Source organism: Apium graveolens, chromosome 7, assembly GCF_009905375.1.
Source record: "Apium graveolens cultivar Ventura chromosome 7, ASM990537v1, whole genome shotgun sequence".
Lineage (NCBI taxonomy): Eukaryota > Viridiplantae > Streptophyta > Magnoliopsida > Apiales > Apiaceae > Apium > Apium graveolens.
In genome coordinates this window covers 120,230,917-120,255,377 of record NC_133653.1, presented here as the reverse complement: position 1 = coordinate 120,255,377, position 24,461 = coordinate 120,230,917, and the positions used below count along the sequence as shown (strand labels likewise).

General features: G+C 34.5%; 1 protein-coding gene and 1 non-coding gene across 2 annotated transcripts; one reads left to right on the top strand and one right to left on the bottom strand.

The window, feature by feature from the left end:
* Window positions 1-3,174: 3,174 nt before the first annotated feature.
* Window positions 3,175-3,285, bottom strand: LOC141676393 (small nucleolar RNA R71). Its single transcript, XR_012556986.1, has one exon. It is a non-coding gene; the product is annotated as a small nucleolar RNA R71 (small nucleolar RNA).
* A 1,306-nt stretch (window positions 3,286-4,591) lies between these two features.
* LOC141674003 (uncharacterized) lies at window positions 4,592-7,298 on the top strand. Its single transcript, XM_074480731.1, has 6 exons — window positions 4,592-4,912; window positions 4,955-5,256; window positions 5,734-5,860; window positions 6,278-6,580; window positions 6,674-6,752; window positions 7,036-7,298. Exons 1-6 carry the CDS (start codon window positions 4,592-4,594, stop codon window positions 7,296-7,298), a joined length of 1,395 nt encoding a protein of 464 aa, XP_074336832.1.
* The last annotated feature ends 17,163 nt before the right edge of the window (window positions 7,299-24,461 follow it).

Genomic DNA, 24,461 nt, shown 5'->3' with positions numbered 1-24,461 from the left:
CATCTCAATCTGGATACCTAGCTCGCACACTTGTCTGGGGATCCTCGCTACCACCAGTTTCCTTTTTCACTGGAAAAAATATAAACAGATTTGCAAGAGTGAGCTAACTAGCTCAGCAAGTCACAATGACAACACTGAGGTTAAACAATGATCAAGTGAAATGATATAAGGAATCAAGTCTACTGATAAGCAATGATTATAATTGGATATTCACTTTCATTTTTAAAAAAACAAGGTTAGGCTGCTGATCAGTCACACACTAACCCCGAGCAACTTTGCTCTATATACTGGATCTTGGGCACACATTGGCCTATTATGACCACGCATCTGGTCTGACCATGAATCTGGTCCATATTTAAAAACAATCCAATTCCAGAATCACAATATGATAAGCAATGTAAATCAATAGTTGAGTCATAAATAACATTTATCTTGAAGCATGTGATGATCTGTAATTCCATGAAATAACAAGGAAAACATAAGGGTTGGGCTTCAATCAAGGAAAGAATCAGAGAGCAGAAGACCCAAGGGTTCAAGAGTTACAAGAATTGGTCTTCTTTTATACAAGATATAAGGGTTGGTATGTTAAGCAATCTTGTATCAAGAATTAGTATGTGGTGGATATGTATTTTTGAAGTAGTATCGTATAGGTGTGGTTTGTATCTGAGAAATCAACAATGAATAGTTTATGAGGAATCAGGTTTATGGCTCAAGATCAATAAGAATCAGGGTTTGGGTTAAGTACTTCAAAGTATTGCAATATAGAATGGGAACTATTTGGAATAATTGTAACATAATGAAGAGAGTTCAAAGTATTTGTAATATAATAAAGAAGAATAGGAACACTTGCCTTATCAATCCGCTTTTACTTTACTAACACTTGTCAGTTGGTTTATACTCGTCAGTCACTTGCTTTCCCTTTCTACATCTCACTTCCTCTTGATTTCTGCACCAAAATATTTGATTGATTCAGAAAGAGTTTTTTGAGAGCTTCGATTTGATATATTGCACGCTTGAATCGGAGTTCGATAACACCTTCGTTCATGCGGTTGATTCTCAAGAACGTAACATTTTTATGGTTTTGCTCTGTATTTTACTGGTTGTAACTGACAGATTGTGATTATACGACTAAAATGAAATAATAAAAGGGCTATATATATATGGAATATTGGATCGTGTTGGATCATTTTGGATCGATAAATTAGTTACTTAGCCGCTAAGTAACTGCAAAAACGATCTGTTTTAATACCCGTATTGGATAATTATCCAAAACGGGCTTCTTATAAAACACTTTATACAAAAATAATGTAATAATATCCCATGTTTCGAGAATACGGGTTTTGTTGATAAATCGAAATAATTATCGTATCGAAAATTATGCGCTTGGACGCGCATGAGTCAAACCGTAATCCGGATCAAAAAAGTCAAAACACGGAAAATGTCTGGAATTACCAGATTAGGTTAGGAAAGTGTTTTCGGAAGAGTTTCGGGTTGTAAAAACGTAAAAACGGTTGAGGTTGGACGATTTTCCGACTTTATAAAATAATTGTAATTATTCAGAAAATAATTATTGAATCTGTAAATCATTATAAAATCATATAACGATCCAAAAATTACCAAAAAAATATCACAATTATCTATATTTTATTCTGGACATATTAAAATTAATATAATCATTTTTAATCACATATATACATCTATTTATCAATATCAATCAACAGATAATTCACTAAAAATCCCATAATAATCATATAATAATCATTTATTGATAAAATAATTACACGCGATATCCCGGATATTACAGAACCCATAATGATGAGCTGTTCGATTATGAACTAATCGTTATCATGGAATTCTAACGTATTTATTTTTTGAGTTTAGTAGTTGATTGCCTAAAGTTTTCAGTGTGTGATGAATTATTGATTTCCTAGTATGGATGTGCTTAATCTTCTTGGATGTGTAGCTAAATTCTAAGTTGTATTGTTAATCTCTATTGAATACGAAAGTGGATATAGGGGTTTAGAACTTGCCATACTAGCATAGGCTTATGGATATTTTAACATGAATGATTCGTAGTGTAATTTTAACCATCTTATGTTGCCCTATGTGATCTCAATGGATAACTTGCTCTTAAACCATTATGTTTTCAAATCTTATAGACATATAGGGTCTAAACATAATTGGTGTAATCCGGCTTCTATCTAATTTTTGGATGCTGAGTGGTAGGGTATACGTATAATGAAAGATAACGTGTACTAATTTTGTGTTGTCTGATTAGTTATCATAACCGTCACATACTATAATGAAAGGCATAAACTCTGAACAAAGTATTTAATGAAGTTCGAATCCCATGTTTTATTTCATATAAGTAACTTGATTTTTAATCTCTTAGTTAATTCATTCTAACATAATTACTTTTAGATAATGAAACTCAATTTGATACTTATCTTAGAAGTGAATAATAATCATATATTGTTGCATAAGTGCATATTCTGAATTAAATCAATCTCTGTGGAATGAACTAAACTTAATCTTATACTACTTGTGACCGTGTACGCTTGCATATTTTTGTGCGAACAAGTTTTTGGCGCCGCTGCCGGGGATCCGTGTTAAATTTAGTTTATACGCTTATCATCAGTGGTCGTTAAATTTCACCGACTCAGTTTATTTCTCTTACCAACTTTACTTTGCTTGTGTGTTTCAGGTATTCGAGCGAGCGTGTATGCGAACATGTTCTCAATCTCGTAAGGACACACTAGAAGAAGTAAAAACGGAAGTGATCATTGCAATGGGAGAACCAGCAGCAGAAGCGAAAGCATTGAAGGACTATTCTCAACCGAAAATCAGTGACATTCAGTTTGCCATTGTCAGACCATCCATTGCAGCTAATACCTTTGAAATCAAGCCTGACACGATTCAAATGGTACAGAATTTAGTCCATTTTTGGGGTGCTCCAACGGAAGATCCCAATATGCACATTAGAGATTTCATTGAGATTTGCAACACCTTCAAGTTCAACGGTGCTTCGAAAGATGCTGTAAAACTGAGACTTTTCCCATTTTCTCTAAGGGATAAAGCTAAGAGCTGGTTGCACTATCTACCAGCAGGTTCTATTGCGACATGGGAGGATCTTGCTCAGAAATTTCTTACTAAATTCTTCTATATGGAAAAAACAGCTGCAATAAGGAATGCTCTTACTTAATTTGCACATCAGTCGGGAGAGTCTTTATGTGAAGCTTGGGAGTGCTACAAGGAGATGCTTAGGAAGTGTCCTCATCATGAAATGCCTGATTGGATGGTTATCAATTGCTTCTATAATGGGTTGGGAGCACAGTCGAGAGTTATGCTAGATGCAGCATCAGGTGGAGCTTTATGGGCTAAGAGCTATGAGGAAGCTTATGAGCTAATCAAAATGATGGCTACTAATGAATATCGGAACCCAACTCAGAGACTACCATAAGGAAAGGTAGCAGAAATTCTGGAGGTGGATACAGCTACGGCTATAGCGGCTCCGCTAAAGGCGTTGACTATGAAAGTGGATTCTCTGGCCAATTATGGAGTTCATCAGATAGCAAGTGTTTGTGAGCTGTGTGTAGGTGCACATGTGATGGAACAATGTGCTATAACTAGTGAGTCAGCACAGTTTATGAGCAATTTTCAGAGACCATAACAACCAGTTCCTGCCACTTATCATCCTAATAATTGAAACCATCCTAATTTTAGCTGGAGCAATAATTAGAGTGGTATGCAACATCCACAACATCCTTACCAGCATTTTGGAGCCAAGCCATTCAACTCTCCTGGTTTTCAACAACAGTATGCACCAAGGCAACAATTTCAACCACAGAGAATGCAACAACAAGCTCATGGAAGTGTTGGTCAATGTGCTAATGAAAAATCTGAATTGGAAGAATTGAGGCTAATGTGTAAAAGCCAAATGGTTTCAATCCAAACTTTGGAGAATCAAATAGGACAAATTGCTAATGTGTTATTGAATAGACCATAAGGAACTCTTCCTAGCGATACAAAGGCTAACCCAGGCAAGAGGGAAGTCAAAGAACAGTTGAAAGCAATCACTTTGTGATCTAAAAAAGTTGTTAACCATCAAAAATCAGTAGCTGAGCAAAACGAACAAGTGCATGGGCAGAAGGTCAGCGCACCCGCGCTACCTCTCAGCGCGCCCGTGCTCTCCCCTAAACCAGATAATGGAAATCTTGATAATGCTTATCATAAGGATGGCGAAGCAAAAATGAACAAAAATTCTGCTGAACAATCTACTCTTGAGCAGAATACAGGCAACAAATAAGTCTATTCGCCTCCTCCATATCCAAAAAGACTTCAGAAATAGAAGATCGACAAGCAGTTTGCCAAGTTTCTGGAGGTTTTCAAGAAATTACATATTAACATACCTTTTGCGGAAGCTATAGAACAGATACCGAGCTATGTGAAGTTCATGAAGGGTATTCTATCTCGAAAGTTGAAACTTGAAGAGTTGGAAACGGTTGCTCTAACGGAAGAGTGCAGTGCGGTGATGCAGTAGAAATTGCCTCCTAAACTTAAAGATCCGGGAAGCGTCACGATACCATACACTATGGGAAAGTTATCTTTCGACAAGTGCTTGTGCAACTTGAGAGCTAGTATCAATCCGATGCCATTATCTGTCTTCATGCAACTTGCGTTGCCTGATCCAAAACCTACAAACATTTCCTTACAACTGGCCGATCGGTCCATCACTTATCCGAGAGGTATAGTGGAAGATGTCTTGGTTAAGGTGGATAAACTTATCTTTACTGTTGATTTTGTCATTCTAGACTTTAAGAAGGATAAGAAAATTCCTATTATCTTGGGAAGAACATTCTTAGCTACAGGCCGAACTTTGATCGATGTGCAAAAAGAAGAGCTTATAATGAGGGTTTAAGATCAAGATGTCACTTTTAATGTGTTCAATGCAAAGAAATTCCCAACAGATGAAGAGGAGTGCTATAAAGTAGAACTGGTCGACTCTATAGTGAATTTGGAGATGGAGCAATTGCTGAGGTCATATACATTAGAGAGAGCTTTGACAGGGGAATTTGATATTGAAGATGAAGGAGCAGAGCAACTTCAGTTGTTGAATGCATCTCCGTGGAAGAGGAAGTTGGATATTCCATTCGAGTCTCTTGGAATAGTGGAGCTAAAAAATTCTCAAGAGGTTCTTAAACCATCTATTAAAGAAGCTCCCACACTTGAGCTCAAACCACTGTCGGCTCACTTGAGGTATGCATTTTTAGGTGATGCATCTACATTACCTATTATTATTGTGTCTAACCTGTGATGAAGAAAAGCTTTTTTGAATTCTGAGAGAGTCAAATCAGCTATCGGATGGACTATAGGGGATATCAAGGGAATCATCCCTTCTTATTGTATGCATAAAATTCTGTTTGAGAAAGGAAGTAAACCTACTGTTGTACATCATAGAAGACTCAATCCTATCATGAAAGAGGTGGTGAAAAAAGAAATTCTTAAATGGCTGGATGCAAGGATCATTTATCCTATTTCAGACAGTTCATGGGTGAGCCTGGTGCAGTGTGTGCCTAAGAAAGGAGGCACTACAGTTGTAGCTAATGAGAAGAATGAGCTCATCCCTACTCGGACAGTCACAGGGTGGAGAGTATGCATGGATTATCGGAAGTTGAATAAAGCCACCAGAAAAGATCATTTTCCGCTTTCATTCATCGATCAAATGCTTGATAGGTTGCCTGGTCATGAGTATTATTGCCTTCTGGATAGGTACTCAGGTTATAATCAGATTTGTATTTCCCCAGAAGATCAGGAGAAGACCACTTTTACTTGTCCTTTTGGCACTTTCGCTTTCCGCCGAGTTTTTTTCGGGCTCTGTGGTGCACCTGCTACTTTTCAGAGATGCATGATGGCTACATTCTCTGACATGATTGGTACAAATATGGAGGTGCTCATGGATAATTTTTACATTTTCGGATCTTCATATGATGAGTGCTTGCATAATCTGAGCTTGGTGCTGAAAAGGTACGTTGAGACCAATCCGGTGCTTAACTGGGAAAAATGTCACTTCATGGTGCAACACGGTATCATTCTTGGGCACAAGGTATCTAGAAAGGGGCCGGAAGTAGATAAGGTGAAATCGGAGACTATTGAAAATATTCTTCCACCAATCTCAGTTAAAGGAATCCGCAGTTTTCTTGGTCATGCGGGTTTTTATCGGCGATTCATTAAAGACTTCTCCAAAATTTCTAAACCCTTGTGCAATTTGTTGGAGAAGGATGTTCCCTTCAAATTTGATCAAGAATGTTTAGCTTCTTTCGAGATTCTGAAAAAGAAGTTGACTACAACACCTTTTATTACTGCACCTAATTGGGGTGAGCCTTTTGAGATGATGTGTGATGCTAGCGACTTTGCAGTTGGAGCTGTTCTCGGTCAGAGAAAGAAGAATATTTTCCATGTGATTTACTACGCTAGTAAAACCCTTAATGATGCTCAGTTGAATTACACTACTACGGAGAAGGAGCTTTTGGCAGTTGTTTACGGGTTCGAGAAATTCAGATCTTACTTGCTTGGGACAAAAGTGACGGATTACACTGATCATGCAGCTATTAAATATTTGGTCTCAAAGAAAGATTCAAAACCATGATTGATTCGATGGATTCTCTTGCTTCAGGAATTTGAGTTGGAAATCAAAGACAAGAAAGGTACAGAAAACCAGGTAGCGGATCATCTATCACGGTTAGAAGATCATGGTAAACCTTTACACGATAACACGTTAATCAACGAATCTTTTCCCGATGAGCAACTTTTTGGGTACAAGAAGAAGAACCATGGTTTACAGATATTATGAACTATCTTGTGAGTAATGTGATTCCCTCGGAATTTTCTTATGCTCAAAAGAAGAAGTTTTTACATGAAGTGAAGGGGTATCTATGGGATGAGCCATTCTTTTTCAAACTGGGGCAGATCAGATAATCAAGAGGTGCATTCCGTATATTGAAATGGAGGGTATTTTGTGAGATTGTCATGCCACAGCGTATGGTGGTCATTATGGTGGAGAAAAGACCGCCGCCCGTATCTTTCAGGAGGGATTTTTCTTGCCAACCTTGTTTAACGATGCTCATCAGTTTGTGTTAAGATGTGATCATTGTCAACAGGTTGAGAATATGTCCAAGAGGGACGAGATGCCTCTTAACGTGCTTCCTAAAGTTGATATTTTCTATGTGTGGGGAATAGACTTCATGGGACCATTTATATCATCGTGCAACAATCAATATATTCTCCTGGAAGTAGATTAAGTGTCTAAATGGGTTGAGGTTAAGGATTTACCAACCAACGATGCTATAGTGGTGACAAATTTTCTTCATAAGAACATATTCACACGTTTCGGTACTCCACGAGTAATAATCAGTGACGAGGGAACGCATTTCTGCAATCACAAGTTTATTTCATTAATGGAAAGGTATCGTGTGAATCATCATGTGAATCATCGTGTGGCCACAACCTATCATCCTCGGACTAATGGGCAGGTTGAAGTGTCTAATCGACAAATCAAGCGAATCTTGGAGAAGGTGGTGAGTCTGTGTAATGACTGGGAAATTTCGCTTGTAATATATCGTAATAAAAATAAATTATATGTTTTGTTATGTCATTTATGTGTACTTATATGTGTTACGTGTATTCAGTATTGTCAAGGTATTTTTTGTGTATTTATCAGATATTTTATTTCATATTTAAAGCCTTCATATTAAAATTTATACGACCCAAACTATGTTTTAATAACTGATATTTCAAATAAAATAATTGGCCTTATTTTTCTTAGAATGGCTTGTACCAACGCATTATTCTGAACATCTAGATAATTTATAAATTTTCTTGTTTCACGAAAAATGACTTTTCCAGGCCCCATTGGGTGTTAAAAACCCCGCAAAAATCACATTTTCATTTTTATAAAATTATAGGACTTTCAAATATACCATTTCTTTGTATTTTTGAATTATTCACAATTTTTGGGAATTTTTGGCATATATATTGTATATATTAAATATTTAATAATTAAAAGTTAATACTCAAAAATTATGAAATTAGGGGCCAATTAATTTTAAAAGATGTATAAATAGTGCCTTAATTTTAATTAGGAGTATTAATTTTACTTACTATAAATAGTTTAATTTTTATTTATTTATTATTAATTAATTATCAAAAATTAGAAAAATACACCAATTCTCTGAAATTCGGGTTGGATTTTCGGGTTCGGGTTGCACAATCAAACGTTAATTTTGATCTGATTTCTGCACCAAATCGAGTGATTCAAGTACTCAAATCAAAGGTTTTGATATGTTCTTCCTATTTTTACATCAATTTTATGTTTTAATTTGTATATTTTGATTTTCGATTTCTAGGGTTTATGTTCGAACTGGGTCTTTTTTATTCTAGGGTTATTAGGATGATTTGATGATTGATATACCTTTATATAATGATTTCTGATCGATTCATGGTATTTAATTGTACAAACGATTCATGGATAAGTATATTCGATTTCTAAGGTTTATGTTCAATTTTTTATTTATACATTTTGAGTTTGATGAATATTTGGTTCCTAAGATGTTAGGGGTTTGATTGTAGAGTTCATAACTTTGATTTGAACTATAGAACGCGAAGTTTCATGTACAGAATCGTTGGATTGATGTTTGGCCGGAGTTTTGATCGATTTTGCCGGAGTTGGAGATTACGGGATGTTTTTGGTTCGTTTTGGCCGAAGTTAGATTGCTAGGATGATTTGGAATTGAAACCCTGTGAAAAACACACCAAACGGTGTTGTTTTTGGCCAGAAAACGGCTGGTCGGAGGTTGCTCCGGTGGCCGGATTCTGGGCAAAATCCGGCGTGTTCTTCACGATCCGGATTTTGACCCGTTTGACCCGTTTGTTTCACCCGGTTTTTATTCATTTTTGTCAGAGATTGTTTTCTGACAAGTGTTTCTGGATTTTTTTTTATTTTTACTTTTATTATTTATAAAATATGTTTTTATTTATTTTATAAATTGATTAATTAACTAATTAATTAATTTATTTATATTATAAATAATTGTGAAATATTTTCTAAAAATCAGAATTATTTATTTCTTTAATTATTTATTATTTATTTATTAATTATTTAAAAATGATTAATTATTTTGATAATTAATCAAATTATTTTCAATAAATCATAATAAATTCATTTTAATTCAAAAAATTATGGAAAAATCATTTTTAATTCTAATGTTTTCCCAAATAATTATTTTAAAATATGTTTATGGTCCAATAATTAGGGATAATTATTTATATTGAATAAAAAATTGTTTTATCTGTATTTATTTAATAATCATTTAACCGTTTATCTGATTTAAGGAAAATGAAAGCCCTTCGGCTCAGAAAAATGATCTGTTTTCATTAAAAATAGTTTTAAATACTAATTTCTTTTAGAATTGAGTCGACTTTCGATATTTATTTACTTATAAGCCTTATTACGTATAAAGACCAGTCCAATAAATCCCGAAAAATAGGAAACGAGCCTTATATTGTTTAGTTAAGCGAATAGCGAGTCGAATTCGATTCTTAAAATTATTTTAAACCTAAAATGACTATGTGACTTATGTGTTATGTGAATTATGTGGTTCATCGAGTCTTATTTGTTAATAATTCTTATACGAGTCAATAATACACGTACGGGTAGACGATACGGGCTATGTGAAGTTGGTTTGAGACATGATTGATATGCGAGATGACTAAATAAGCATCTTTCTTTGATAGAGACAAAACCGACGAGGCAGATTGAGCCGGTGATAGAGTAACGTTGTAACGACCGAGAAAATTACGCTTGTATTATATCACAATAAAGATATTTATGTGTATTATTATGTGATTAAACGTGTTGAGTCGTAAAACCCTGATTGCTAAGTGTTATGTGTTGTTTGTTTTGCTCGGAACATATTTCAGGTATTTATCGAGTGTTTTATCATAAGTTACATATTATATATTAAAACTCGTATAGATCAAACAGTGTTTTAAAAGCCTGTATTTCAAACAAAAATATTGGCCCTATTTTGCAAAGAACGGCCTATCCCATATCGTTATTCTAAACCCCTAGACGTTTTACAAATTTACCTCGTTCACGAAAAAAATAACTTTTTCGGACACCTTCGGGTGTCAAAAACCTCACAAAAATCACATTTTTATTTTTATATGATCATGAAATTATCAAACATCATTTTTCTTTGCATTTTGTAATTTCACAATTTTTGGAAATTTTTGACAATTATTTTGTATTTAATGGATATTTAAAAATTCATAATTAATACCCAATAATTATAAAAATTGGGGCCAAATATTTTTATTAGATGTGTAATTAGCCCCTTAATTTTATTTAGGGGTATTATTTTCAGTAATATAAATACCTGATTACTTATTAATTAATTAGTTAATTATAATTAAAAATCAGAAAATCAAGAAATAGTTTGTGTGGGTGAAGAACAACTGCAAAGATTCAATCACAAATTTCATCGTGTTCCTGTCACCAAATCGATCATGTGAGTAACCAAAATGATCCTCTCGATCTCTACTTTCTATTCATATCATCAATTTGATGTGTTGTTGAGTTGATTTTCAATTCATGTTTTTGGGTTTATGTTCGATTTAGGTGTTTTCGATTTAAGAATCGTCTAATCGTTTAGTTGATTCCATTAGCTTTGTTTTGAGTTTAGGAACGAATTTTTGTAGTTAATTTGTGCGTATAACCCCTGGGAGGTGTTGTTCGAGTTTTAGGTTTTGTATTATTTTTAACTTCGATTTTTATAAATTATGGATATTCTTGATTGTTGATAATCGTTGAGATTGATTCTGGAACTTTGTGAAAGAGATATGTCCTATGTCCAATCATGTATGAGGATTTAGGAATAACTTTTATGTAATCTATTTTGATTTCATTGATATTAATAAAAGACTTGTTTTGTTTTTATTATAAGCTCTATCTATTTAAATGTTTAAATAAGATATACCACAGTTTAGAGTAAAACTTTTTATGGATTGTGATCAGATCATAATAATGAGACCTAAAAGATGATAACTCTAAACTTAAATAGTTCCTGGTCGTAGGATTACTAACTGGTAATTAATAATCCGCAAAGATCGGTACATACTATGTTTGCTTCATTATGAAGGATGTCTGTTCTCATAGACATTTGTGTGGTGACACTATAGCTAGTATGTAGGTACTTATTATAGAATAAGTTCACTGAACATGACTCACACAGCTGAAAACTGATGGAGTTCACTCACGTGTCAGCAGTTGTTCACATAGTGATAGTTGTACAAGTATCCTTAGACTTGAGGTCATCATAGTCATCTTGTGTACACTGAACTATGCTTTGGTTCAGTTCTTAGTCTCAAGGGACAATTATAAGGGCTCTACTGGGTATAGGAATTTGTACACGAAGATAGTGTATGATCAATAAAGGATCTACCCCTTCCAGTGAAGGAAGAGAATGTTCAATGCTGATCCACTTATGCTAGTTCAAGAATCTCTGGCCAGAGTGAATGAAATTAGAAAGGAGTTTCTAATTTACATTAAATAGAACTAAGCATAGTGAATGGGAAAGCAAGTGATTAAATAAGATAGGCTTGACACAAGTTCCATGCCTTGTATTTAATCGTGACATTGCAGGGTAGAAGGAATTAATTGTACGGTAACTACTCACTGAATAGGTTCTTGGTATTCTAAGTTGTGAATTCGTATTATCCGGATAGTCGCGATATGCTGAGAAGTATCCCTCACGATGTAGAATAAATATGATTAATTAATTAATCATATTTAATGAATTAGAGAATTTATATAAATAATGATAAAATAGTTTTATTATTATTTATTTCTATTACCGGCTTAATATTGAACCTACATGGTCACACCATAAAAGAGAATGATTTAATGGTGGAGGAATTAATTAATAATGGCTGATAATTATTTATTTATGAAATAAATAATTAATTAGAAAATTTAATAATCGATTAAATGAGATTTAATTGATTATAAATTAATTAAGAAAAGGTTCTTAATATTATTAATTAAGAATTTAATTTTTGGAAATTAAATCAAGTGAGAGAATTATTTCTAAAGAGTTTAGAAAAAGGATTAATAATTAAAATGTGTTTTAATTATTAGTGAGAATAATAAAGGGTTAATAATAATAATATTTTATCGGAAAATTTTCAGCTGAAAATTTTGCCTATAAATATACTATTATAGACCCTATTTTTGCCTCAACCTAACAATTTTACAAAATCCTAATTCTCTCTACCTCCTCCTTCTCCATTACATCGTTTTCTTGGTGGATACCGGTGGAGTGCTTCACACTTGAGGAGCAGCTGCTAAGGATCTCCGCTCGTGATTCTTGGATCGCTATTAAAGACCTCCATCTTTCCAATAAACTAAAGCTTCTTAAGGTAAACATACTGAACTATGAATTAAATATTATTTTTCGCATGGATCATGCGGAGGGTTTCGGTTTTTTTAAGATTTAGGTTTACATTTCGTTGCGTTTATGTGCTAAAAACCCTTCAATGGCATCAGAGCTACTTGCGAAAAGTTTTTAATTCGTTTATGTGTTTAACTGTTTTCGATATATGAGCATGCACGTGATTCGCCATGATTTGATGTTGATATAATATGCTTATATATGTATGGTTTTGAATATATGATATTCATGTGAGTTGTATAATCATAAGATGATTATGTAATCTGTATATATACTGATATATACATGATTTATGTTTTTTCTAATTATGAGAATCATTTTAGATACGGATTATGAATTGATTGTTGCAGATTTGCTGAAATCTGGGTCTGGTGTCTGGGTCTGGTGTCCGATTTACGCAAACTAATACCCTATTCCATAGGTAAATGAGCGTCTGAACAAAACTGATAGCTAAAGCTATCAACGACTCGTATGTCAGTCGTTTGACGTCGTTTACTGCCCGTAAACAGTGATTCTTATTTTTCTGATTTGATTCTGATTTTTCTGATTTTTGTCATATTTTATTTTTATGATTAGATCATGGATAATATGATATATTAAGATCATATTATGTATTTTAACATGCTTTTATGTGTTGTATGAGCATGGTGAATGGTTATGGCCTTTCGACCTTAGTGTAATAGTTTTGGTTTTGGTTTTAAATACGACTTGCATATCGTCAATCTTTGTAATCATAAATCTCGAATGTAACTCGAGTTATTCTTATAAGTTCATTAGATTAGTTTTACTTTCAATCATGTAATGTAATTGAAGACTCAAGAAGGCTATCCAATGGAGGTGATACAAAGAAGAAGACGAGGCATACAAGAAGTCTAAACAAAGAACAAGACTTATGTAATAAGTAGTTGTATTTATTTCCATCACCATATTAGATTGGCCTTGATCTTTATCATGAGCTTGATAAAGATCACATAGGATGGGGCCATAACCAAACACATTTACTTTATTGCACTTTACATTTACTTGTTTATTTAATTTTATATATGAGATATATGCCTATGTTTACCATGCGATGATAGATTTAGGTGAACTTAAATCAATATAAGGCGTGCTCTAGAAAATCTAGAATATGAATCGTTTCTTGCCTTAACAATAAATATTATGAATACGATCATGAGATTCTTGTGTTTATGAAACACGTAATTGAATATGAATTTTCAATATTGAGAGAAAGGATGATTCTGTCAACAACAGATTTCTATCTGTAAGAAAGGGTTATTAAGTGACGCCTCTTGACAATGCTCCACCTGATCTGGGAATCATCTGATTATCGATTATTGATTTGAAATATTTAATTTAAAAGGAAGAATCTCTTTATAATATGATTATGATTGTAACATAATATAATCCCTCTAAAATTAAATAATATCAAGTAGTAATTGGCCAATGACACAACGGGCTTGTGTCGGTCAAAGCCTTCCAACATGGTAGAAAGTAGTTCTTATTTTTGAATCATTGTCGTTTCGTGCTACAGCCGAGGGATTTGATTTCGAAATAAGAAATACTTGTCTATTACATAGAGATGTGTACATTGAATTAGAATCTAAAGGTCGGTACGTGCCACAGCCGTGGGCCGTTGGAGACTGATTCAATTGTACGAAATGTTGGGTTAGACTTGACTTAGAATATTGAGTTTGTCGTGCCACAGCCGTGACTCAATTATTCAAGAGGCTAAAGTTATATTAGGGAATAACATAAGATGTAATTGACAAGAGTTGTCTGCCTATTGAACATCACATGACGTTTCGTGCCACAGCCGAGATTGTGTGATGGAATGTAGGATCCCTATTCCCACTAGCATTATGAATGCTTAATTTTCACTTAGGGGGTTGAATAAATTAGATAAACTAGTGGGAGACACTTATGAATAAAGACCCGATTCATATAGTGTTTTGAAATGAAATTGAACATTTACTAAGTGTTGTTATGTGTTTATCATTTACAAATTTACTATATTCGTCATGTCTTCTGCACTATCACTCCGGAGCATACTAGATGCTCACAAGTTCACTAGTCCTGATTTAGCTGTTTGTTTTCACTATAACAAGTTGGGGCACTGGAAGAGGAACTGCAAGGTTTACCTTGCAGAATTGAAGAAGAAGAAGGGTAGTAAGTATATCGCTTCTGATTCAGGCATGTTCATGATTGAAATTAATATGTCACTAGGTCAAATTTCTACTTGGGTAGTAGATACCGCCTGTGGTTCTCATATTTGCAATTCGTTACAAGGACTAAAGGGAAGTAGGACTCTTGAAAAAGATGAGGTGATTCTATGTATGGGCAATGGAGCAAGGGTTGCGGCCATATCTGTAGGATCATTTAGTTTACATATGCCTACGGGCAAGACTATTTTTTTGAATAATTGTTATTATGTTCCCTCTATTGTGAGGAATATTGTTTCTATTCCTATGTTGGATGTGGATGGTTTTTCATTTATTATTAAGAATAATGAATGTTCTACCCTTAGAGATAATGTTCTTTTTGGACGTGGCATTTTAAATAATGGTCTGTATGTATGTGACGTAGAGCATGATTTACTTCAGATTGAACAAACTAATAAAAGAAAATGAGATGATGAAAATCTGACCTATTTATGGCACTGTAGGCTAGGTCATATTAGTGAAAATAGACTGTGGACATTACATAAGGAAGGGTTACTTGACCCCTTTGATTTTGAATCATATCCTACATGTGAGTCTTGTCTATTGGGTAAAATGACCAAATCTCCATTTAGTGGACATGGAGAGAGGGCTGCAGATTTGCAAGGATTGGTACACACAGATATATATGGACCAATGTCTACGCAAGCCATGGGTGGATTTTCGTACTTCATTACTTTCATAGATGATAGATCTAGATTCGGATATGTGTATTTCGTGAAACACAAGTCTGAAGCCTTTGAAAAGTTCAAAGAATATAAACATGAAGTGGAGAAACAAACCAAACACAGTATTAATAACTCTTCGATCAGATCGAGGTGGTGAATACTTGAATGGAGAATTTCTAGATTATCTCAAAGAAAATGGTGTAATCTCCCAGTGGACTCCTCCATATACTCCACAGTTAAATGGGGTATCTGAAAGGAGAAATTGAACTTTGTTAGACATGGTTCGGTCCATGATGAGCTATGCGAATCTTCCAGTATTCCTATGGGGTTATGCATTGGAAACCTCAGCATATTTACTGAATAAGGTGCCTTCCAAATCTGTTCCTCAAACACCATATGAGATATGGAAAGAAAGGAAACCGAGTCTTAAACACGTTAAGATTTGGGGATGTCCAGATTATGTCAAGAAAGTTGACCCATATAAGCTGGAATCTCGATCTGTAAAATGTAATTTTGTGGGATATCCTAAAGAGACTTTGGGGTATTACTTTTACACCGATCATCGGGTGTTTGTCTCCAGACATGCTACCTTCTTGGAAAAGGATTTTATCCTTGAAGGAAACAGTGGGAGCAAAATTGAACTTGATGAAGTTCAAGAAGCACAAACTACTACGGATCAAGTGGAAACACCTGTTCAGACTGAACAACCTTCTGTGGAACAACCCATTCGTAGGATATGGAGAGTGTCTCGCCAACCTGAGAGGTATTATGGCCTTGTCATTGAGAATGGCAATGAGTTGTCAATCATTGATGATAACAACCCTGTGACCTATAATGAGGCTATGAGTAGTGTTGACTCAGAGAAATGGCATAGTGCCATGAAATCCGAAATGGAATCTATGTATACCAACCAAGTATGGACTCTGGTTGAGGCACCTGAAGGTGTTAAGCCTATTGGGTGCAAGTGGGTATACAAAGAAAGATTGGAGCAGATGGCCAGGTGGAGACCTATAAGGCCAGGCTCCTGGCAAAAGGATTCAAACAAAGACAAGGGATTGACTTTGATGAAACTTTTTCGCCTGTAGCCCTGTTAAAATCAATTCGGATTTTGCTTGCGATTGCTGCTTACTACGACTATGAGATCTGGAAAATGGACGTGAAAACGGCCTTCCTCAATGGGGAACTTGAGGAGGAAGTGTATATGACACAACCAGAGGGTTTTCTTTCCAAGGGAAATGAACACCTAGTGTGTAAGCTGCTACGAACCATATATGGTTTAAGGCAAGCTTCTCGTAGATGGAACATCCATTTTGATGAGACAATCAAAGAGTTTGGTTTTATCAAAAACATAGATGAACCATGTGTCTATAAGAAGGTTACTGGGAGCGTGGTAACATTTCTTGTATTGTATGTGGATGACATACTTCTTATAGGAAATGATATACCGATGCTACAATCAGTCAAAGTATGGCTATCAAATAACTTCACCATGAAGGACTTTGGAGAAGCATCCTACATTCTCGATATGAAGATCTATAGAGATAGATCTAGAAGAATGATAGGTTTTACCCAGGGTACATACATCCAGAAAGTGCTTAAAAGGTTTAGCATGGAAAACTCCAAAAGAGGTCTCATACCGATGAGCCATGGAGTGTCCCTTTCCGAAAAAATGTCTCCTAAGACACCTAAGGAAAGAGAGCGTATGAGTAAGATTCCTTATGCTTCAGCAATAGGATCTATCATGTACGCGATGTTGTGTACAAGGCCTGATGTCGCTTATTCAATTAGTGTGACGAGCAGATATCAATCCAATCCAAGTGAAGACCACTGGAAAGCAGTGAAAAACATCCTTAAGTACTTGCGAAGGACTCAGGACATTTTTCTTATTTTTGGTGGTGAATCTGAGTTGAAAATAGAGGAGATGTCAACGTCGAGAGAGTTGACACATATAACAACATAGTAGACCCACTCACAAAGCCACTTTCTTAGAGTCACTTTGATCGTCATAAAGACAAGATGGGTATTAGATACCAGAGTGATTGGCTTTAGTACAAGTGGGAGATTGAAAGAGATATGTCCTAAGTCCAATCATGTACGAGGATTTAGAAATAACTTTTATGTAATTAGTTTTGATTTCATTGATATTAATAAAAGACTTGTTTTGTTTTTATTGCGGGCTCTATCTATTTAAATGTTTAAATAAGATATACCACAGTTTAGAGTAAAGCTTTTTATGGATTGTGATGAGATCATAATAATGAGACCTAAAATATGATAACTCTAAACTTAAATAGTTCCTGGTCGTAGGAGTACTAACTGATAATTAATAAACCGTAAAGATCAGTACATACTATGCTTGCTTCATTATGAAGGATGTCTGTTCTCATAGACATTTATATGGTGACACTATAGCTAGTATGTAGGTGCTTATTATAGAATAAGTTCACTGAACATGACTCATACAGTTGAACAACTGATGGAGTTCACTCATGTGTCAGCAGTTGTTCACATAGTGACAGTTGTACAAGTATCCTTAGACTTGAGGTCATCATAGTCATCTTGTGTACACTGAACTATGCTTTGGTTTAGTTCTTAGTCTCAAGGGAAAATTATAAGGGCTCTACTGGGTATAAGAATTTGTACACAAAGATAGTGCATGATCAATAAAGGATCTACCCCTTCCAGTGAAGAAAGAGAATGTTCAATCCTGATCCACTTATGCTAGTTCAAGAATCTCTGGCCAGAGTGAATGAAATTAGAAAGGAGTTTCTAATTTACATTATATAGAACTAAGCATAGTGAATGGGAAAGCAAGTGATTAAATAAGATAGGCTTGACACAAGTTCCATGCCTTGTATTTAATCGTGACATTGCAGGGTAGAAGGAATTAATTGTACGGTAACTACTCACTGAATAGGTTCTTGGTATTCTAAGCAGTGAATTCGTATTATCCGGATAGTCGCGATATGCTGAGAAGTATCCCTCACGATGTAGAATAAATATAATTAATTAATTAATCATATTTAATGAATTAGAGAATTTATATAAATAATGATAAAATACTTTTATTATTATTTATTTCTATTACCGACTTAATATTGAACCTACATGGTCATACCATAAAAAAGAATGATTTAATGGTGGAGGAATTAATTAATAATGGCTGATAATTATTTATTTATGAAATAAATAATTAATTGGCAAATTTAATAATTGATTAAATGAGATTTAATTGATTATAAATTAATTAAGAAAAGTTTCTTAATATTATTAATTAAGAATTTAATTTTTGGAAATTAAATCAAGTGAGAGAATTATTTCTAAAGTGTTTAGAAAAATGATTAATAATTAAAAGGTGTTTTAATTATTAGTAAGAATAATAAAGGGTTAATAATAATAATATTTTATGGGAAAATTTTCAGCTGAAAATTTTGCCTATAAATATACTATTATAGACCCTATTTTTGCCTCAACCTAAAAATTTTATAAAACCCTAATTCTCTCCACCTCCTCCTTCTCCATTACATCGTTTTCTTGGTGGATACCGGTGGAGTGCTTCACACTTGAGGAGCAGCTGCTAAGGATCTCCGTTCGCGGGTCTTGGATCGCTATTAAAGACCTCCATCTTTCTATTAATGTAAAGCTTCTTAAGGTAAATATACTGAACTACGAATTAAATATTATTTTTCGCATGGATCCTGCGGAGGGTTTCGGTTTTTTTAAGATTTAAGTTTATGTTTTTGCTGCGTTTATGTGCTAAAAACCCTTCACTTTGAAGCTTCGATTTCATGTATTGATCACTGAGTTTGGTTAAAGTTTTCAGGGAGGAGTGTTTTTCCGATGAACCTCATCGGAGAGCTTCGATTTTCGCCGGAGGTGGAGGAGGGACAGAATTTGGACAGCGGTATCGCGGCGGAAGTGAGGCTGCTGTCGTGGGGAGTTGATTGGTATAAAAAACGTGAAGAAACGGGGGCCCGGGGGATGGGAATGGCCTCGCCGGAAAGCTCCACCGGTGACCGGCGTTGCTGCAGAATCCGACGGGTCAACCCGTGTTCTCGGCGACCCGTGTGGATGACCTGTTAACCCGGAAGCCTCAACCAGGTTTCAATCCCCTAAACCCAGAAATCCATTTCCTGTTTTGTTTCAAATTTATTAATTATTTATTTATATTTTGTAAAAATCAAAATCAGTTTTTATTAATTCTAAAAGTTAAATAAAAATTAGTTTTAAATTCTGGAAAGAAAATATTATTAATAATTTTTGAATTATTTTATTAATTTAGCAATTCGCAAATCATTAATTATTTAATTATTTATCTAATAATTTATTTATTTATTTATCAGTTAATAATTAAGTAATTAATTAATAAATAAAGGTTAAAAAATTGAATAATATGATTAAAAATTCGATAATTGGTTGAATAACGCGAGTAACTCGTATCTATACGAGTAGTTGATCGATAAGTAGAATTATTACTCGAGCGATAATTATTTATTCGAAGAATATCGTAATAGTTAGTTGTATTGATTATTTATTTATAAATAGTCGATCTAATCGTATAATTGATAATAATTTGTGAAAAATTATAATAATTTGTAATTAATCATAATAATTAAGGATTAAGTATTTTCAAATACAATAAATATTAAATAATTATTTAAAAATATAATTAAGGTTTATTTAATTATAATTAATTATTTATATTTGATTTATAATTAATTAAATCTTGTTTAATTCGTAGTAATTAAACCGTTAGTCCGATTTGAGTAAAACGAAGACCCCTAGACTCAGAAAAATGAAACGATTCCATTAAAAATAATTATAAATCATAATTTCTAACGAAGTGAGTCATCTTGTGATAGTTAATTGCTTGTAGACCCTATTAGGGATCGAATCGAGCCTAATAAATCCCGAAAAATGATAAATTGAACCAGATAGTGTTTGTTAGCACAAGTATAAGTCTAGTATCGATTCTAAAAATAATTAAGAGTCTAAAATCAATTATGTGCCTTATGTACTATGTGCTTTACGTGGTTATGTGAACCTTATGTGTTATATAATTATATATTTATATATGCGAGTCTGATAAGATCGTATGGGTAGACGATTAGGTCTACGTGGTACCAATTCGAGATACGCGTATGAAGTAAAATATCTAAATGAATATCTTTCCATGATAGATTCAGTGTCAACAAGGCGAATCAAGCAGAAGATGGAAGGCGGTGAGTCATACGAGGTTAAGTACGCGCCAGACAAGTTTTTCCCCTATTCTAAATTCAGAATAGTGAAATATATCCCATTTTCCATATCAATTACACCTTAATAATCCTTGTTCATATACACTGATATATAATTATTGATTCTTGTTCTATTTTATTTCGATTCTTGATTTCTCCCAATTTATTGAATCCTCTATTCATATTCCAATACTTTTACCCTTGTTACATATACTCTGATATATCCTGATGTTGGGATACATCATAAGTATACTGATTGTTCTGGATGCTAAGCTATGGACTGGATGGTTATGATACGGGCTCAGTATTAACCAGACCCTTGATTATTAGGCCATAATGCCTGGGTACCCCTTATGTTGGTTGGGTCTATGCAGTTGGGTATAGATCTGCACTGTATCCTGACTGATCAGCAGGTTATAGTGCATAAGTTAGTTCTTGTTTCCAGTCTTGTTCATTTGGTACTCGCCAGTAATGGCAAATTATTATTCTTTACAGAAATAGATGTGTTAGTCCCTTAACAATATGACAAGAATTACAGAAGGGGGTTGAATGGAATTCTTGAAACTTTTTCTTGAAATAAGAATGTTCTAACTCGAATATATATATAAGTGAATTGATTAGCACAATGCGGAATAGTTACTTAAATGAATCAAAACACAAGTATTTAAAAACAAGAGTCTTTAAAAACTTTTTGGTGGATTTGAATAATTCCGCAAGAGATATATAATATATATCGAGAGAACTCTGTGTGCAAAAAGCTCACAGCTGCTTACAAATATTGAACAACTAATAATACAGAGAAATGCTAAGAATTCTGCTTACAAATGTTTCTCTGCTTGTGTCTCAGATCATTCCTTAGTTGCTACTTCTTGGTTTATATATCACCAAGATTACAAAGTAATGAGACATGATAATGAAACAAAACTATCTAGTCTATTACAATGCTACTTCATTACTCTATTCTAGCATCTTTGAATATCTTCATAATAGCATGGAAATGGCAATGCTTCTTTGTTCTCGAAAACCCAGTTGAATAGGCTACCACTTTCCATTTGCATCCACTCGACGCATGTGATTGTGTTGTCACTGTCAACAGATATTTGAATTCTTTATCCATCAGGTTCATGATCATCCGTCGAGTTATTGATCATCCGTCGGGTTGTTGATCATCCGTCGAATTTATTGTTATTTATCTGTCGGGTACCAATCAGGCACTTGACTACATATCACTTATGCAGAATTACAAGACATCATCTATGTACAATTAATCAACCTATTCTGCATATCTAATTAAAGTCAACATGACTCAAATACTACTACAGATTCTAAACTATATATATGCAGAAATGTGCTACAGACTTATTGTTACATAAGCTACTCACTCGATGGATAATAAGTCATCATCCGTTGGGACTATATTGAGTCATCCGTCGGGACTATAAACCTTATCCGTCGAGTGCTACATAATTTCACTAAGTAAAATCTACCAAGATGTTTTGTGCATGAAATCATCAAGTACACAACATATACACAACAATCTCCCCCAATTTATGTCTACTGGAATTGTAGCCATAAATTGAGAGATACTTGATGTTAACAAAACACCCTAAAAATACAACTTTTAAAAGACAGTAGATAATACTGAAAAGTGCTTCAATTAAGAAAATGTACAAAGTTTTTCTCACAGTCATTTTCAAGATGCTCCTCTAGCCTGAGCAGATTTATCTAGTCTCTTGAAGGTCTGGATCTCTTTCCAAGCTTTCTGTTGTTTTCCTCAATCTGATTTTGGAGCTGCCTGTGGAATTCCAGTTCATCAGATTCTGAGAGATTTAGCTTTCCTTGCATTTCCAAAAGAGTGTCATTGCTAGAGATGCTCAATTGATCTTCTAATCTGAAAAATCTTCTCACTCCTTTGACATCCATGAACTCCATCAGCCAGTAGGGCCTTAGACGCACTTTTCTCCCTGTTTAAGGGATGATTAGAGTCTTTGGGAGTGCATCTTTAGCTCTAATAGTCCTTAGCTCTTCAATCTTCTTCCGTACCAATCTTCTTGCAGTAATATTGAACCCGAAGTTCTTCTTGAAGGATGAATAAACTTTAATCAGTACAGCTTGGCTTTCTTGAAGGATCCTATGAAGTGGCCACTGAATCTTCTTTCCTCCTTTGTACTTGAACACTAACCTTTCAGGTACGTTTCTGTATGCATCAATTCCTCTCACTTCATCTAAGTTCATCTAGATAGAGGTTTAGATCAGAAAATTCTTTGATGTCACACAAGTACATGTAATCTCCCTTACTGACTTTAGATTGAGCTTTGACTAGAGATTTGGATTTGAGAGGTGACAGTTCACTTTCTTGACTGCTCTTGACTTTGTTCTCTTTGGCTTGTTAAGGATTGGCAAATAGAAGTCAGGAATTGGTATGTTCTTCCATTCTATTGGTTCATCCTTAGGCACAATAGGTTCACCATGGATGTTCCTGTAAGGATCCACCACCTTGATATCTTCAAATACCACAGAGGGTTTTGATACTTGAGTTGTAGTTGGAGTAGATTCCTGGGGAAACTGATTCTCCAATTCCTCAGTTTCCTTTTAGTTCTTTTAGCCAATTCCTTGATTCTTGGAGATTTCTTCTGTTGTTCAACTTGCTTCTTTGATTCAATAACTTCAGATGGCTGAGAAGGAATTTGTTGTGATGAATTTACAGCATATAGCTTGGCCAAGATAGCAATTTTCTCTGTCTTTTGTTTAGCCTTCTTAGCATCTAGAGCAGCTTGCTTCTTTTCCTGGTTCAATCTAGCCTTTTCTTCTCTCTTTGCTTGGGCAAATTGAGGATGTCCAGCCACCACACAAATTTATTTCCCATTCCTGAAAATTTTAGCAATTCTCCTTTTTAAAGCTGAATCAGCTGGATCTTTATAGAAAGCAATTGATCTTGACAAAAGCTTCTTTTCATCAGGCTTAGGTGTCTCATACACAGTATCCAAAGGGTTCTTCAATGATGATGTTGAGTAGTTCACCATTGGTTTCAGAATTATTTCAGCCTTTGGAGATTTGATACAGGATGACTGTCCCCTTTCCAGATAGTTCATGCTCATCTCATTCACACTAATTTGCTTGAATTGAGAGTAATGGATGGCTGACTTAACTGGCTCCTTGACAAGTTCAAACTTCTTTTGTATTTCCTCATCAATCTTCTCCCAGTTGACTAAACTCAACTTCTCCTTATCAGCTGTTCTTATGTTGGCTGCTGCTACATTGATCAGATCTATACTGTCTGTAATTGGTGGCTTTGAGATAGTAATTGAAGGCACAATTACTTTACTGATTTGAATCTGAAGCCTCTCCCCCTCACTTGGTCCTTTCTCCCCCTTTTGTTATCATCAAGTTGAGTAGAGGAGGTTTGAGCAACCACCAATTTTTAAAGTAAATCTGTCTGTTGAGCTTGATGAAGATGAATGGCTGTTAAAGATGCTTCCATGGATGACATTCTTGTGTCTAAGGCATCTATCTTGGTTGAAAGATCAGAATTTTTCCTTAATTGCCTCTTGATGTCAAGCATTGTAGCTTCTGGAAGTTTAAAATCCATCTTGTCTGAAATGGCCTTCTTCATCTCCTCAATATCATTCTTCATGGTGTTTACATCCATAGCATGTTGGAAGCCCTGTATTTGTTGAAGTTGTAGAGAAGATAGATGTGCCTGAAGGAGTTTCTTGGTGCTAGCATTAGTAGTGGTTTGAAGGGCAGTATTTGTCTGATTGATTAGCTGGATCAAGGTTGTCTTGAAGTAATGCTCATCACAGTGCTTTGAAAATGCCCATGATGGCATAC